The following is a 15,341-nucleotide window of genomic DNA, read 5'->3' as shown; positions in this document are numbered from 1 at the left end:
GTAAGTGAATTTAATCCTCAGGAAAGAAAAAGAAAACCAACAAGGCCCTTCACTGCCAGCCACAGTAGACAATACTGAAATATCTTATATATATAAGCAGAACCAAAGCATATCGGAGCAGACACTTCTCTTCTAAGTAAGCATTAGGGCCTAAGAGTTTCAGGGATTTTATATATATATGTGTGTGTGTGTGTGTGTGTATATACACTTGCAAGCTATATTTCTAAAGATAAAACTTAATTCTAAACATAGCAGTATTAGCTGCTGGGACAAGCTGTCCTTTTTTTACGTTGGCCATTTTGAGAAGAAATGAGCTAAATATTGGTGGCATGAAATTTACTAATACTCATTTAAATAACTTAAAAACAATTTTCTGTCTTTCAGATGATGTTGCACCGTACTTCAAGACTGAACCAGGCTTGCCCCAGATACACTTGGAAGGAAATCGCCTTGTACTAACATGCCTTGCTGAAGGCAGCTGGCCCTTGGAATTTAAGTGGTTACACAATGACAGTGAAATAACCAACTACTCCAGTGAATATAAGTAAATAAAAACCATATAATAGCCTTCTTTAATTGGAAAAAAAAGACAATACTTGAAACAATTTTGTAGACTGATACATTGACAATGTTTTTTATTATGAAAGAAGATGATTTGTAGTAAATGGRGAAGATCTGGGAGAATCTCCTTTGCAAAAAATTATATTTAATACTCCAGAGGTTCTAACATAGAAACTTTAAAGTAACAACAGTCCTTTCTTGTGGGAGACATAAATTCACATGAATTTATATTAAAGAGTAGGCATATCCCTTCATGTTTTTTGTGTCAATGATACTGATTAAAGATTAAGATTTTCCTGTTCAGAATCAAAAGAAAAAGGGTTTGCTGTCTCCCTGGTTTGTTTGTCTGCTATCTATGTATCTTGCTTCTCTACCATAGATAGTGTCTTGAAAGCAGAGCAAACATTAGATAAATGTTATGTCTGACTTGCTGCTTATCCTTAAAGAAAACTAAGCTCAATGGAAGTTTTCTTTTCAATAGGTAGATATGGATATAAAAGAATCGAGCCTATCTTAAATGATACCTCAACTTTCTGTTTCACTTCTGAGAGCGTGAAAATGAATCTTGTAGTTTGTAGGGTAACAAACTGCTCTATGGATCTATGTAGTTTTTTCCCTGGACCTCATTCCTGGACCATGTTCCTTAAGACATCTCATCAGCGAGAGAAAAAAATGCCGTGATAGTAGAGCTACATTTTTGCTGATAGGCAGCAGGTGGCTGGGAAGACATACAAGTGTAAACCRTCTTGAGTTGTGTCTGCCTTTTCCTAGGTGGGAGCATTAACTGGGTCTCCGCTATGCAGTTGCTGGTTTCCATAAACGGTATAGAAATTACTATCTGTGCAACTTCTGCACTTCTCAAATTTTGTTGAAATTTCCTGGTGAATTCAGGAATTGTGAGGGGTGTGTGTACATGTGGTAGACAGACCCATTGCATAACACTTCTGTCCATAGCCAACCACAGTAAATACTATGTTTTGACAATAATTATGTTTCTTAAAGTTGGTAAAAGTTGTGCTCCATCATTATAGGTAGAAATTATAGCGTAAGTGAGTGTAAAAATATGGTGCTGATATACATTAGTATGGTACCTAAGTACCTCCAGTCTAAAATCAATGGCTAAACTAAAACCTCTGGTAGACTTTGGCCTTCCTGGGATTTTTCCCATTGCAAGAAGAGATACCTCCAATGGTTAATATCACTATTACTGCACTAAGTATTATATTATTACTTCTACTAAATGCTTCCTCATTGTTCTGACAATGCAGTCAAACGAGGTAGTTCCTAATTCATTTTCTCAAAAACTTTCAAAATTGTAACTTTAACATTAGTACTAGTTTCTATGTTATTTGCCTTTCTAGAGGAGTAGAAAAAAAGCATCTTAATAGCAGGTGTTTTTAAAACTCTCTAAGGTCATGTAGTACACAAATTTATTGAGTTGAATTTTCCAAAGAAATATATAGGTCTATATATACTTTCCTGAAAATTTGGTTTAGGTGACATTAATAAAAAAAAGTAAATTCTAGCTTTGTAGATATGGTAGGCGAAGGGACTTAAGTTGTATAATACTGGAAAAAAGCAGAGCGAGGTTGTACAACATCTCGAAAGATCAGAATGCCATGGTATTTATTGGATATGTGCACATCCTTAATAAACTTACCAGACCCAAAATTATAATTTGACTGTGTATTGCAATGTGAGTTTGGATCAATGTACTGAAACGTCATTCCCAAGCTGTATAGATGCATATCTGTACGCACACTACCTTGTTTCTTATCAGTACAGTTAATTTATTCTAGTGAATTTCAGGTCATGATGCAAGGCATGTTTATTTGTTTTGGTTTTTCTTTTTTGCTCTTGTTTCCATTTCTAATTAAACACATTTGCTACAGAGGTGCTTAAGAAGATAGGAAAATATTAGCTTATAATAATTACAATAACACTGATAGAAATTTTTAATTTAAATATTGCAGCCCTATTATTAATTTGTTATTCCTTGCCACAGTCTGAGATAAGCCAAACAGCATTTTGATTCTACAAGAATGTAAAGCTTTAAGCTGTGCTGCCTTAGCAGGCATGTAGTCTTCCAAAAAGGATTAAATGATATAGGTGTATTAGGATGAATGATAGTATGAAAGAGTATGCTTAGACATAAAATTCCAGTTGCAAAATTTAAACTTTGACCCTATAATAGTTTGTTCTGTGGTTCTCTTAGGTAGATAAGTGTTCTGTTTAAATGCATGAGTCTTTCTTACGTGAGTGACTTCAGCAGCAGATTGACTCAAAGATTTTCGATAATTGGTATTGGTTATTGTGTCTTAGTTAAAGTAATGTCTATATTGTAACAGGATGAAAATACTCAAAGCTTATTATAACACATCAAACGAGTAAAGAACAAATTGGAGTCTCTGCATACCGTTGTTTGACACTGGTGACCCTGAACGAACAGCTTTTCTTTGTATAAAGGTGCAGTATGAAGATTAGGTATKCATAGCCTGGCTTTTATAGTGACTGTGCATACACTAGTCTGTGTTAAGTATTTGTAAAAGAATCTTAAATTCACTGTAGTCTGAGACACATGTATCGTAATGAAAAATGAATCAATATGGCTGCTTTAAGTAGCTATTTTGGCCAATTAGTATAAATTAGGAGTGTTTGAAGACAGTGACTTTTTTCTTCTGGAGTTATTTTGGTATTTGTTTGTTTGTCCTTTGAAAGCAAGTTCTAGACCAGTTGGAACTTTCATAGTTGACTTTCTGGCTTTGATATTATTTATTTGGATTTAACAAATCAAAGTTACGTTTAAGCAATAGTACAGTTTTCTTCCAAACTACTTAAAAGAATGTGTTTATTATAATATATATTTAAAATAAGACACATTTTAATTTTATCCTGTATAAAAAATTAGATCAGTTGATTCATAATTTCTTTGTTAAAAATGTTTSAATTAATAATAAGCTATACTATTATCTAAACTATTACTAGCTATATTACTGGCTAAGAAAACATGTTTGATTTCAATTTATTACTGTGTTGACAATCAGGGCTTTTGACAACCTATATCCTATAGGTTGATTTTTAACTCTGACAGTATTTAAAATTAGGAATATAACATTTGAACGTTGTAGGAAAGCTTCAGCTGGCATTTCTGCTTAGGTGCTTGTCCTTAGTTCGTCCTGAAGTTCTAACCCATTGCTATGCCTGTGACTGCACTTCCCGCATTTTGAGGGACTTTCCTTGAAACTTTCTTTCATACTTGTAACTTTACATCTTTCTATGGAAACTTTTTAAACAGCCTGTTTCTAGTTGGTGTACCACTCCAAACAAATCAACTGACTTTCTAAATTACTTGCGCAAATCCCTGGAAGCCCTAAGTAGCCTTCTGGCATCTTGACAACGGAGAGTTCTTCTCTCTTGGAAAGTGCAGACAAAATTAAAGCGAAAAGATGTCTTGTCATTGTAAAAAAAAAAAAAAAAAAAAAAAAAAAACAATCCCCCCTGTGTTAACCTTTGATATAAATCTAGTCTGTGGAAGAGAATTTTTCTCCCTTTTGCCTATCAGGAAAATACCTTGAATCATGGAGGCTTAGCACAAAAAACAGTGTTTTACTGTGAGGTGAAGAGAAAAGTGTTTTTTAAAAGAAGAAAAAAGATCAGACATTTGAGGTACATAAAGTCTGTTTACAATTGTAAACACAGAACTAGAAATTAAATCAATATCTGTTTTTGTCTTGCCCATTTTTTGTACTTTCCAGTTAGTCTCAAAAAACATAAATATATGTTCTATCCTCTTTTGTTACCTTTATTATTTAATTCTCCTAATGTTAGTGGAATACTAGTTTTTGCATAGGATTTTTTTTCCTCAAGTAATTAGGATTTCTATGCAAAGTCCAAGACTCCATTAACATCTTTACTGTAAGATCAAGCATACAGATTGGTAAGCCTATGTTAGAGTTCCTTTTATGGTCACATTTTGAAATTTTGCAATTTTCTTATTTTTTTTCCTCCAATCTAAATTAGATTTTTCTTTGACATGTCTGTCAGAAAAGGAGAAGCTATTTCTGTTTTAGAAACAAGTGTGTCCTCTTCAGAAGCTGCCACAGAATGTTCTTCTGGAAAGTCAAGTGTCTCGTTTAAAGCAAGCTCTGGATCGTAGAAGTTGGCAAAACCCGTAGCTTCTAGTGCTCGGGTTTCCATCCTATCTGTATTTCGGCYTAGGTAGCATTCTTGGCTCTCCCGTGCCGTTCACAGGCAACGCACCAGCCAAACCATTTTCATTTCCCTTTAGCTTTTCCCCGTTGCTTCTTACCTCGTAGATCACCCTTCCAAAATGCTTTTCTGACAGCCGACTTTGTTCTGTGACTCTCAGTCTGCATCTACCCCGCTACTGATTTCCCAGGGGGAAATAAAAATCGGAATTGCCCATTTTCCACGTTCGCGTTGCGTGAGGTGCCCGTTCCCTTGCCCTCCTGTTGCCCAGCAGCTGCGCTGAGGAGCTGCCGTTTGGTGGGYGCGGGCTGGCCTGCGGTTTCCGACGTAGGTGGCATGTGTACTGTAAATTTTTAAAAGATTTTCTTTGCTGCAGGCAGCACGTTAAGAATGTTTCCCCACAGAGACGTTAGTAAGTTAGAGAAGAAAACCGAAGTAGCACACTTCTGATGTGATAGGTTTGTTTTGTCTTTAATGGCGGAAAAACTGACTCTATGTTATTGCCTGAGTACAGAAGAATACCAAAGAAAAAAGCAGCTAATTTTGGCTCCATTTAATAGAGAAGTAGAAAAATAAATGTTGGTCAAGTACAATACTGAATTGTTAGAGAAAAGAGAAAACCTTATAAAGCTATAACCTGTTTAGTAAAATTAGCTATAAAAATGTCAATAAAAATTGTCAATATCTTTTGTCTTTTTTTTTTTTTTGACTAAAGATTTGCAGCAGGCATCTACTTGTTTTATTTTATTTTTTAAAAAGAAATCCTGTAAGGAACTAAGGAAGCCTCATTCTCTATTGATCTGTGTCGGATGCCCGGTAYGTTCACCTGGCTTCTCACCGCCTCCTCCGGCTCGCTCATGGGGCAGGAGGCAGCACGGCTGGGTCACAGTTACACATCCATTGGCCAGCAAGTGTTGTGTGCTGATCGCCTGCCGAGTAGACTAGTGCTGCCTGCTGAGCCCGCCTTGTCTTTCCCTGGCTTCAGTGAGAAGGGAAGAAGGCACCATTTTAAGCCTTTCCCCTCTCGCTAGCTAGAAATTGTCATCATCCCTGGAGAAAATTTGCCAGYTGCTACAAAGCAGTTTGGGGAGGAGCAGGCTAAGACGCATCGCGACAGACGGGCAACGCGGTGGCCTGCTGAGGAAGTCGGGGCTTTCTGGGGACTGCTAGGGATTGCTAAAGTTTGTTGATGGTTCTGGTGTTTTAATTCACTAGTTTTAGGTTGTCTGAACTATTTTTTTATTGTATATTTGATAGTAATTACAATGCAGTGATCATAGTCTTCGTTTATCATTTAAGCTAGATTTTTTCCACCTCCCTTATTTTCATGCCATCTGATTCTGTTCACACATTTCCTCTATATGTGTATGTGTATAGTGTGTGTGAGTATGAGTATCCTTCTTTAGCAGAATTAATTTTTGAAGATTAAAATTCAACAGTATTATTTTTCCTTATATTTTCATAAAGACTTTCATTAATCCTGCCACAAGATCTCTGAAGGTGACTGGGGGAATTTTCACTTTGATTAATGTTTGTTTAATGCAGGATTATCTATATTATTCCTCTGTTTTATTCACATTAAAACTGTGYCTATCAGCTCATTTTTATATTGGGCTTTCAAATACAGTTGGATGAGGAAGGTGAACATTAGTGGACTAAGTGACTTTTAAAGTATACCGAAGGGCAGAACAAATACAATGTACAGAGTCCTGTATTGTAGTAAGTGTCTTTTTTTCCACTGGAGAGATTTGATGTTTCTTGCAAGTTTTCCTATTGTCTACATTTAGATTGTAGTTGTATTGTACCACCTCTGAGCAAAATACTAGATGTCTTTGCTTTATGAATGAGATAGCTAAAACTAAGGAGAAAAATTAGAGTACAGAAAATACTGTAGCCTAGGGTTAGATATGATATGCTGCTGCGGATCATTAGAAAAAAAAATATATATGCATTTGAGACAATGTGTAAATTATTAGAGGAGGAATAAGAAATGCTGTATTAAGTAGCATTGATCTGCCTGTAGGCCTGCTATAATTCTGTAATTGTGTCTTTTTAGGTACATCATCCCAGCTTTGCAGAGGTCTGATGCTGGTTTTTATCAGTGTGTTGTACGAAACAGGATGGGAGCATTGCTGCAGAGAAGATCTGAAGTTCAAGTGGCATGTATGTTCAAATAGAAGTTATTTTGTGATTCATTAGCTAACTGATTTTTTTCATGTGTCAAAAAAAACATAGCAATAACATTTTATGGTTTTTATCTGAAAGTTTATTAGATACCATGTTTTAAAACTATTGAAGTACAAGAAGAATTCACGTTTAATGTAGATATCACCTGGGAAACAAGTTCAGAGTGGTGCAATGTTAAGTTTTCAGGCAGGCTTTCAACCATTCAAAGCCATCAGGAGAGAAGATCGTTTGGAGAAAGCATTAGGATGAGAAAAAACTATTATACCCTTTCCTGAAGATACATACAGAGATGAACAAAGATAAAGGGGGAAAAAAAAGAGGGGAGGGAAAAAAAAAAGGATTCTGAGGATTTCAGAACATAACTCTTATGTTACAAAATTAATAGTTGTTTCACAGCCAACACCTTGCCGGCCAAATTTTAGAAGTCTGTTCTGAACATCTTTCTGAACCAAATTCTTTAATATTTGTACCTCTTTAATAAAGATCGTGGAGGATTTTTTGGAATTGGCCTCTAATTTGATATCTGATTTTCATTTGGAAATGTTAAATTGACTTTCTCTAGTGTTACTGCTAAGTTGCATTACCTAGTAAATGATTGTCTAAACTTATTTTCATTTTTTTTTCTGTTAATGTATAGAAAATATAATCCAWATAACTTGGAAGTCATCAGAAAATTAGACTTTTTGTTTCTTTGAAGTAAATATATTTTAAAAAGAGAGAGACTTCTATATTACTTGTTAGCAATGTGATACATACATCAGATTGGTCTTCCTCAGGGTCAGTATCTGTAAAACGAGTAGTAGCAAATGTCACTTCATATGTAGAGTTTAGGAGATAAATTGAATTATTTCCTAGAAAATCTTCTAAGGAACAGAAGAAAATTAATAACTATGTCCTGAGGGAAGTTACTTGGAATTTTCTATGATTAAAAAAAAAAAAAGTTACAGATGATACTATAAAGGTTTTGATCTCAAGTTCACCAGCTTCCTATGTTGTAGTAAATTGTRTGACTATATTAGTAATTAAATGTTTGATATCTCACTGGTATTGGTTCAAGGATGCTGGGAGCCAATCTAAAAATTCACTGCTACCAAGAAGGAGCTTTCCTGCGCTAACTCCCTTGCCTTCTCTGAGCCATTACGCCCTTACTATGTACTCCTGCTGATCTGGTGCTTGCTCTGATGTGCCTCAGGCCATTACAAATATTTTTCTGAATATTTTTCTTCTGTTTTAGTGAACTATAGCAAGTCCCAGAGGACCATGTGAAAGCTGGTGCAAGGGAGCGCAGCTGTAGAGCGGGGGGGGGGGGGCAGACCTTGAACAAGGTCAGAAGGGGAAGATGGAACAGGCAGGATAGGATGAGACATTCCCCTTTCTGCAGTAGTGAGCCATTAGATCAGCCTAGATGCCTCTGGAGTTGCATCTACAGGTGTGGTTTCAGGGGATAAATGCTTTGGCAGCCATGCCAGAGTACCATATACTTATTTTTCCCTCCTCCTCACTAAGTATTCCCACTCCTGCGTTGCAGTGTGGCATACTGTCCCTGTAGGCTGAGCAGGAAAACTTGTTTGTGCAGCTGTGGACTGGGAAACTCATCCAACATTTTTTGAAAAGCAACAGTTAATTTGTAGGGTTTGCAAAAATCGTTTGTTCCCCCCAGTATGATTCCCTACACCACTCTACAATTGCATTGGCACAATTTCTGAGAAGGTACTTGCGGGAATCATAGTAAAAGGGAGGCACAGGAATACTTTACTTTGATACCACTGCTGAAGAATTTTGTCTCCTGAAAAGACAGCCTTTTTCCCTTCTGAATGAGGGAAAGGTTTGCAGTAAAGTGCTTTGTTTCTTCAGGGCTTTCTTTTGTGTGTTTGGCTGTTCTTGAGAGAGAAAGAAGTATGATCTCTTTTTCTTTATTTTTTAATTTTTCCTGTTTAACTTGTACTTCTGCATTGCTGAATAAGGCTAAATAACTGTCTCTTAAAATTCCTCTGTCTGAATTATGAAATTTTTAAAATTTATTTTCACTGATAAAGATGTTGAAACAAAGTAAAGAAGATCTGATGAGATAACAGATCCTTGATCCTTGGTCTTGGTCCTATAGTGACCTAATGGTTCCTATAGTGAAACTGGGCTTTCAGACTTGCACTGTATTCCCACAGGTTAAAACGTCCTACAGGTTTTAAGTATCGTCCTTCTCTTTCCAGAGTAACTGTTACTACTGTGATTATTTTCTATATTTTAACATGTTTTAATCTACATTAATTGTTTTTAAGCTATATGGGCATAATAAAATACCTYGTATTTTACCATAATCTACTTCTGTATTATTCTTAAAAATATACCGGAAAACAGAATTCAAAGGGTTTAGGTAGTCTTGTCCAATCTGTAAGAGTTACAGAGAACTACACATTAGGTGCTTAACTTAAAAGTATTCACAGGAAGTGAACTTCATGTGCCGCTATAGAGAAAATACTTCTGAATATACTTTAGCAAACTTAAGATGTGTAGTGAAAATTCAAAAGTCACAAGGATAATGTGCATTGAGAAAGATCTGAGGTATTTTCCATGTCCTAGATCTCTGAAGCTGCAGCAAACTTGTTAAATAATTWAAAAAATGTTCATGTTAAAGTATTACTTAACTGAATGCGAACAGCTATAAGAAAAATGCTGAGTAAATCTTAATTACAGAATGGGCTTAAAAATTCTTGGATTGTGAAGACTAGAATAATCGTATGACAGTGAAGTTAATTAGATCCACCTACACGGTTTGAATCTTCTTTTCAAGTAGATGATCTGATTACAGTTGTGAGAAATATGGAGCAGCGAAGGAAGTACAGTGCTGATTATGTCTGAATAAATAACTTGAAAATCACAAAGATGATTAAAGCCTTTTTAAAATACCATGTGTTTTTAATTCCTGCTCTTGTTCTGTCTCTTCTCATCTCTTTCCATTCTCAGACCTGATAATAGTCTTGTACACTTCTCTCTCCTTTGCATCCCTTTCTGCTCCAGAGAACTTGTGAAGAACCCTGTGGTCCTAAGAAAATGGGAATTCAGTGGAGGAAACCAGAACAGTTCTCTGTTTGTCAGCTTCTCAGTTTAAAGCAAATTAAAATGCATGCAAGTTCTTTAGAGAGTGAATAAGTAGGAGCCTACAGCCCTGTTTATTTTAATGGATAGAAATAAGATACAAAAGGCAGAAGAAAAACAAGAGAAAAGCATTTACTGATTTTTTTAACAAAGACTCCATAGATGCATGAACTTGTCTATGAAATGAAAACTTCTTCAGGGATAGAGTAGAGGTTTCAGAGTCTGTTGTGGAGGTTTCTTTCTTCTATTGCAATCCTTATTAAAGCCTACTCTTTAATACTACAGATGCCTTTGTAAATGTCAAAGATACAGATGTGCTATTTACATCGTAGGGGAACTAATAGCTACCAGCATAACTCTAGCCTTGTTATTTTAATATCCATTTGGCCTTTACGAGCTGCTCATAYAGATCAGACTGTACGTTGATTTGACTGTAAGTGATGCAGCTGTTTTGTTTATATGTGTAACTATATATAGAAGAAAAAATACCATGATAAAAATTGATAAAATTATATATACTATTTGCATTCCTTTGCATCACAAAGTAAGCTCTTTTATATAGTACAAGGATATATTTTAAAAAAAAACTCTTTCAAAATGTCATGTTCAGTTAAAAACAGACTCAGCTATTGTAAAAGAACATTTAGACTATGCAGTGTTGCTGATTGATGCACTTCTTGTGTGCACTAACAGCACTTGACTCTGCCTTATGCCTTACTGCTCACCCAAATCTCTGTTAATCAGCACTGTTTCATGATCTGTTGTGTCGTGTTGCCTAATTACAGTGATGCTAATGACTATTGTAAAGCACAGTTATTTCTTTCTCTACAGTTATTTGTTTTTCTGACCCCTGAGAAGAAAACGGGAGAGATGCAAGTACTTCCATGATKCTTATTATAGTTTTTCTTTACAGATATGGGAAATTTTGTGGACACAAACCAGAGAAAAACAGTGACTGAAGGACAAGCTGCAGTTCTAAACTTCTTGCACATATTCAGCTATCCAAGACCACAAGTGACATGGTTTAGAGATGGGCACAAGATTATACCAAGCAGCAGAATGTAAGTTGATATAAAGTTCAAAAAAGAAAAGGGGAAAAAAAAGAAAAAGAAAAAACCCACTCTGAAATATAATTAATTATATTTGATAACATTTGATAACACAACTTACATTTTAAGTACACTAATTAAGATTTAAAGAGAATAAAGTAGCATAGCTTATACTAAGTTTGAGATAAATGCCTATTTTAAAACCAACTCTGAATTTYCTAAGCAGTTTGACAAAATAATTCATGTGATTTTAATGTTCCTGGTGCAGCATAAAGGAATGAATATGCAGGATGTCTGCCCTCTCTTCACTCTATTCATTTTCATGGTACATTTTGGAAAAGTGAATACTCATCTCTCAATTATATTTACTTGAATGGACTAACTTAATGAACTGAGTGTTTTTTGTTGGTGGTAGGTTTTTTTTTAACATATAGAGCTGAATTCTTACATGGAGTTAAGCTTAATGCTGTTTTCCTCACAATAAAATTATAAATATTGCTCGCCCCCTCCCTTGTCTTTTTAGTGTACAATGACAGTTTTATCTCTTCTTGTCTAATTAGCAGTTCAGCCACTAATGGTAGAGTTCTTGCACTATGTTTAGTTAAGCATTATCTCAAGGTGTGCTCATTTATCGTTTCCTGAGACAGTTACAAGACCAGCCTGTGTTTTTGCTTTCATAATTTTGTTTAGGGATGGTAGGGGACAGCTGTAGCATTTAAAAAATATCTAAACTGATTTTTTACTTCTCTATTYTATCAAAAAAATGTTGAAATGCTAAGAATTTAGGTGGCTTTTTATTTTGTGCGTTAAATTTTCACCTGTTTAAAAGGATAGAGATGCTAGCAACTGGTGGTAATGAGATGTTGGTAAGTTTGAGAAGGATTGCTGAATCTGTAGAGTTTATGCAGAAAAAGAAAACTTCTTGGATTTTAATCTGTACTGTATATTTTACTGCCTCTCATATGCATTTCTTAAACACAAAAACCAGTATCTTAGGTAAGCTCTTTGAAACTGCTAAAATTAGTATTGCAAGAATGTGAAGCAACTATGTAATAATTGATGAACAATTTAATAGCAATTTGATGGGAARCAAGCTGGAAGATGAAACAATGTTTTTTGGAGTGATTTTTTATAGAGAGCTACGAGGCAAATCTTGAATTATTAATGATTAAGAATCTGCTTCCTTCGATCATGACATGATACAAATTATATTTCGTTAATGCTAGGAATGAACAAATTAAAAAAATTGCCAATAGTGAAAAAGCCTTGTTATCCAGTTATCAGACAGCTGCTGGGGAACTATTGGTGGGCAACAGAGTGACATAGGCAAGGGCCTGCTTGAAACATCTGGAAAAGAGTTCTGTGTAGGTCCCCTTGGAGTCTAGGAAAACTGCARCTAGAGATATATGTAAAGTGTGTTTCATAATCTAAACTCTTACTCCTACCCTATTGGGATTGTTAGGGCAAAATCATCTGTAATTTGTAGCACTATGGCATTGTTTAGAAGTGAGAAAATTGCAAAATTTTCTTCTACAGTAAGGTTGGAATCTAAAATTTTCTACGTGTATTTTTATTTCCTTGCTCTACTCTTTTGTCCAAAAGTAATTTTTGAGGACTTTCATATCTGTTTAGGCTGTATAGGAAGATCTAAACACTTTTGCAGTAGAGGTATATRTGCTGAAATTTTGAACTTCCTTTTGAGTTTGATATATGTAGTTTAGCAAGCCTGATAAGTTCAGGAAATGACAGATTTATGTTGCATGTRCCAGTCATATGTGTAATATATGTGCAGTAGGTCTACTGCTTCTTCAAAGTATTAGAAAAACCATACAGCACCAACTCACATATTTGCTATCTGTAAAATTCTGGAAGTAAATATGGCAGCCCTAAAAGTACATGATACTTGAGACCCAGGGAGGATATACATTTAGGTATAAAAATGCTAGAAGTAAAAATATCTTCCTCATGGGTACTCTGTTGCCTCTCTGGAGAGTAAGTTGTGCCTTTCAAGTCATGTTTTCTGTACACACAAGGGTGTATCAATGTAGGTGATCAGTTCAGCAACTGATGTAGTTAGATTTAGGCAACCACCTCATATGGATGTTCTTTAAACTGATTAAAAGTACCTTATATTGSTAAATCAATATAAAGCTTTTTTAATCCTCTTAAACAAGCTTACAATGATTTAGCCAAATCAATCAGCTACTCAGTCTGCTATAGTAATGGTTCCCAAGAGTGACATCACTGCAGTGTATACAGACTGAGGAAATAAACAGTGCTAAAAATGAGGACAGCAGAGGTGCTTATGGTACACAATAATTTTTTGTCAGTGCCTGTTGAATACGAACGAAGTTGGCAGTGACACGTTTATCTGTGGCAACTTCTAAGAAAACAATTTACTCAAATAGTTGATCAAGTGAACTCTTACTCATGCAAAAACCTTAATATACAGATATTCAGCACTGCAGCCAACTTTCTATACTGTATTAACACAAGGGAAAGGTGTTAATGATCCTGATGACTGGAGTCCAGGGCTACTGTCACCCTTTGAATGAGTCGCTGATGGGGAAACTGAGATAGATGTATGTGCTGAGTTATTGTTATTTGAGAAATTTGAAAGATCATAAGTAAGTAGTACTTTCAAGAAAATGAATGCCTTATGCTGTTTTAAGGAGTGGCATTTAAGGATTTATCTAGCAGTCTCAAGGTAGTAAATGCTGATATCTGTCTTTTAATGCATACTGGTGGTGGTGGTGGGGAGTTCTGCTAGTGTTTATTTCAAAGCTCTTCAGCATTCCAAGAGTGGATATTTCTAGGGAACCTAATAGCAAAAGATACATTACTGAATTGTCAACAAATTCTGGCATAACTATGTATATATATTTGAAGATACTTTACAAATAYATGAAATAAGACTATTATTTGTTCTTTGCCTTTTCTAATCTTTACTATATACCTTYGTACAGTACACAGTTCTAGGAGATATTTTTGAATTCTGATGACCAGACATAATGGACTAATTTCCTCATTCTCTTACTGATTGTTAGGCTGAAGAGTGACAGTTTTTTAGGCTAGAGGAAAAACATTTTGATTCAGCAGATAGCTTARGTTTCACAGTCTCTTATAATGGAAAAGTCAAAATGGTATTCCTACCATGAAAATGTACACAGCTGTGGTATTTTATAGGCGGAAGTTTCCTTTTAAGATAATGGTAGTTTTTTTTATTTTTTTTAACAGTGCGTATCCAGTTTAACTTAACTGGCAGTGTAACTCATGGTAGAAAGGTTTATTCAACTTTGCAGTGAATAACTACATATTAATTCCTGTTTTTAGCTGTATTGATGCCTTAAAATTTGTTCAAAGCCCCCAGATAAAAATTAGAATAACGATTGTTATTTTTATAAGSTTTTCATGGTAAGTTTCTCCTAAATGAGTGGACTAATGTGAAGATGTCAACAAATCCCTCTGTAATACATGCATATGAACAAAATGGTCTACATATACTCATGGGGTTATTGATACAATTTCTGACATAGGGCAGCTAATACATCTGCAGTAGAGCTATTACGGCATGATGGTGTGTATTTAAAAATTTCAGACTTAAAACTCTCCCTTCCCCATTAGTACAGTGGGTGTATATATTCATTTTGGCTTTTCTGCATTTTTTTTTTCAGCAAAGTCTAATTTTGATAATTTAAAGGGATGTTTGTAGATCATCAGAAGGAGTCTATGTACCTGCTGGAAGGGTGTGAAGTAGAGAATCTGGGAGAGAAGAGTAAGAGATCATTAACAGCAAACAAAATAGAGAGAGGTATTGGGATTTGGGATTTTTTTTATTACTATATTCAATGAAGAGTTTTCAAGGAGTTTTGGAAAAGGCTTCACGTAACACCTACCATAAGAATGTTTTCCAAAGGTACAAGTAGAGTAATGTGAAATAAGAACTGTGCTGTAATTGACTGATGGGATGATTTCACCTGTTTCCCCTCACATCTTGCAGAAAACAATAGCCTTTCTAAGGGTAACTGTATCAAAGGAGATTGCTACGCGGAGATGTCAAGTCTTCAGCTTGCCTTGCCTGGGTGTACTTCATCAGACTTAAAAGCTGCAAGCATTTGACTTTCTCTCTGCATGAGGCATGTACAGTACCTTGGAGACACACAAAGGACAGTAGCACCATCAAGATCTAAAATTGCCTTTTAGTTGTGATAGTAAGGAATTAAATCTTTAGTACTCTTACAG

At 35.3% G+C, this 15,341-nt stretch overlaps 1 protein-coding gene across 1 annotated transcript in view; it reads left to right on the top strand.

Annotated features, from left to right (window-relative positions):
* Positions 1 to 15,341, top strand: part of SDK1 (sidekick cell adhesion molecule 1) — a 407,922-nt gene that overhangs the window by 117,132 nt on the left and 275,449 nt on the right. Inside the window, exons 2-4 of the mRNA XM_085300428.1 lie at positions 385 to 544; positions 6,827 to 6,933; positions 10,964 to 11,111. Coding sequence (XP_085156554.1) covers positions 385 to 544; positions 6,827 to 6,933; positions 10,964 to 11,111 — 415 coding nt within the window. The remainder of the gene's footprint in view (positions 1 to 384; positions 545 to 6,826; positions 6,934 to 10,963; positions 11,112 to 15,341) is intronic.

The sequence above is a fragment of the Rhea americana genome, unplaced genomic scaffold (genome assembly GCF_003343005.1).
Source record: "Rhea americana isolate MKP2758 unplaced genomic scaffold, rheAme1 scaffold_10, whole genome shotgun sequence".
Classification (NCBI taxonomy): Eukaryota; Metazoa; Chordata; class Aves; order Rheiformes; family Rheidae; genus Rhea; species Rhea americana.
Note: the sequence above shows the minus strand (reverse complement) of the source record. Positions and strands in the feature narration are given on the sequence as shown.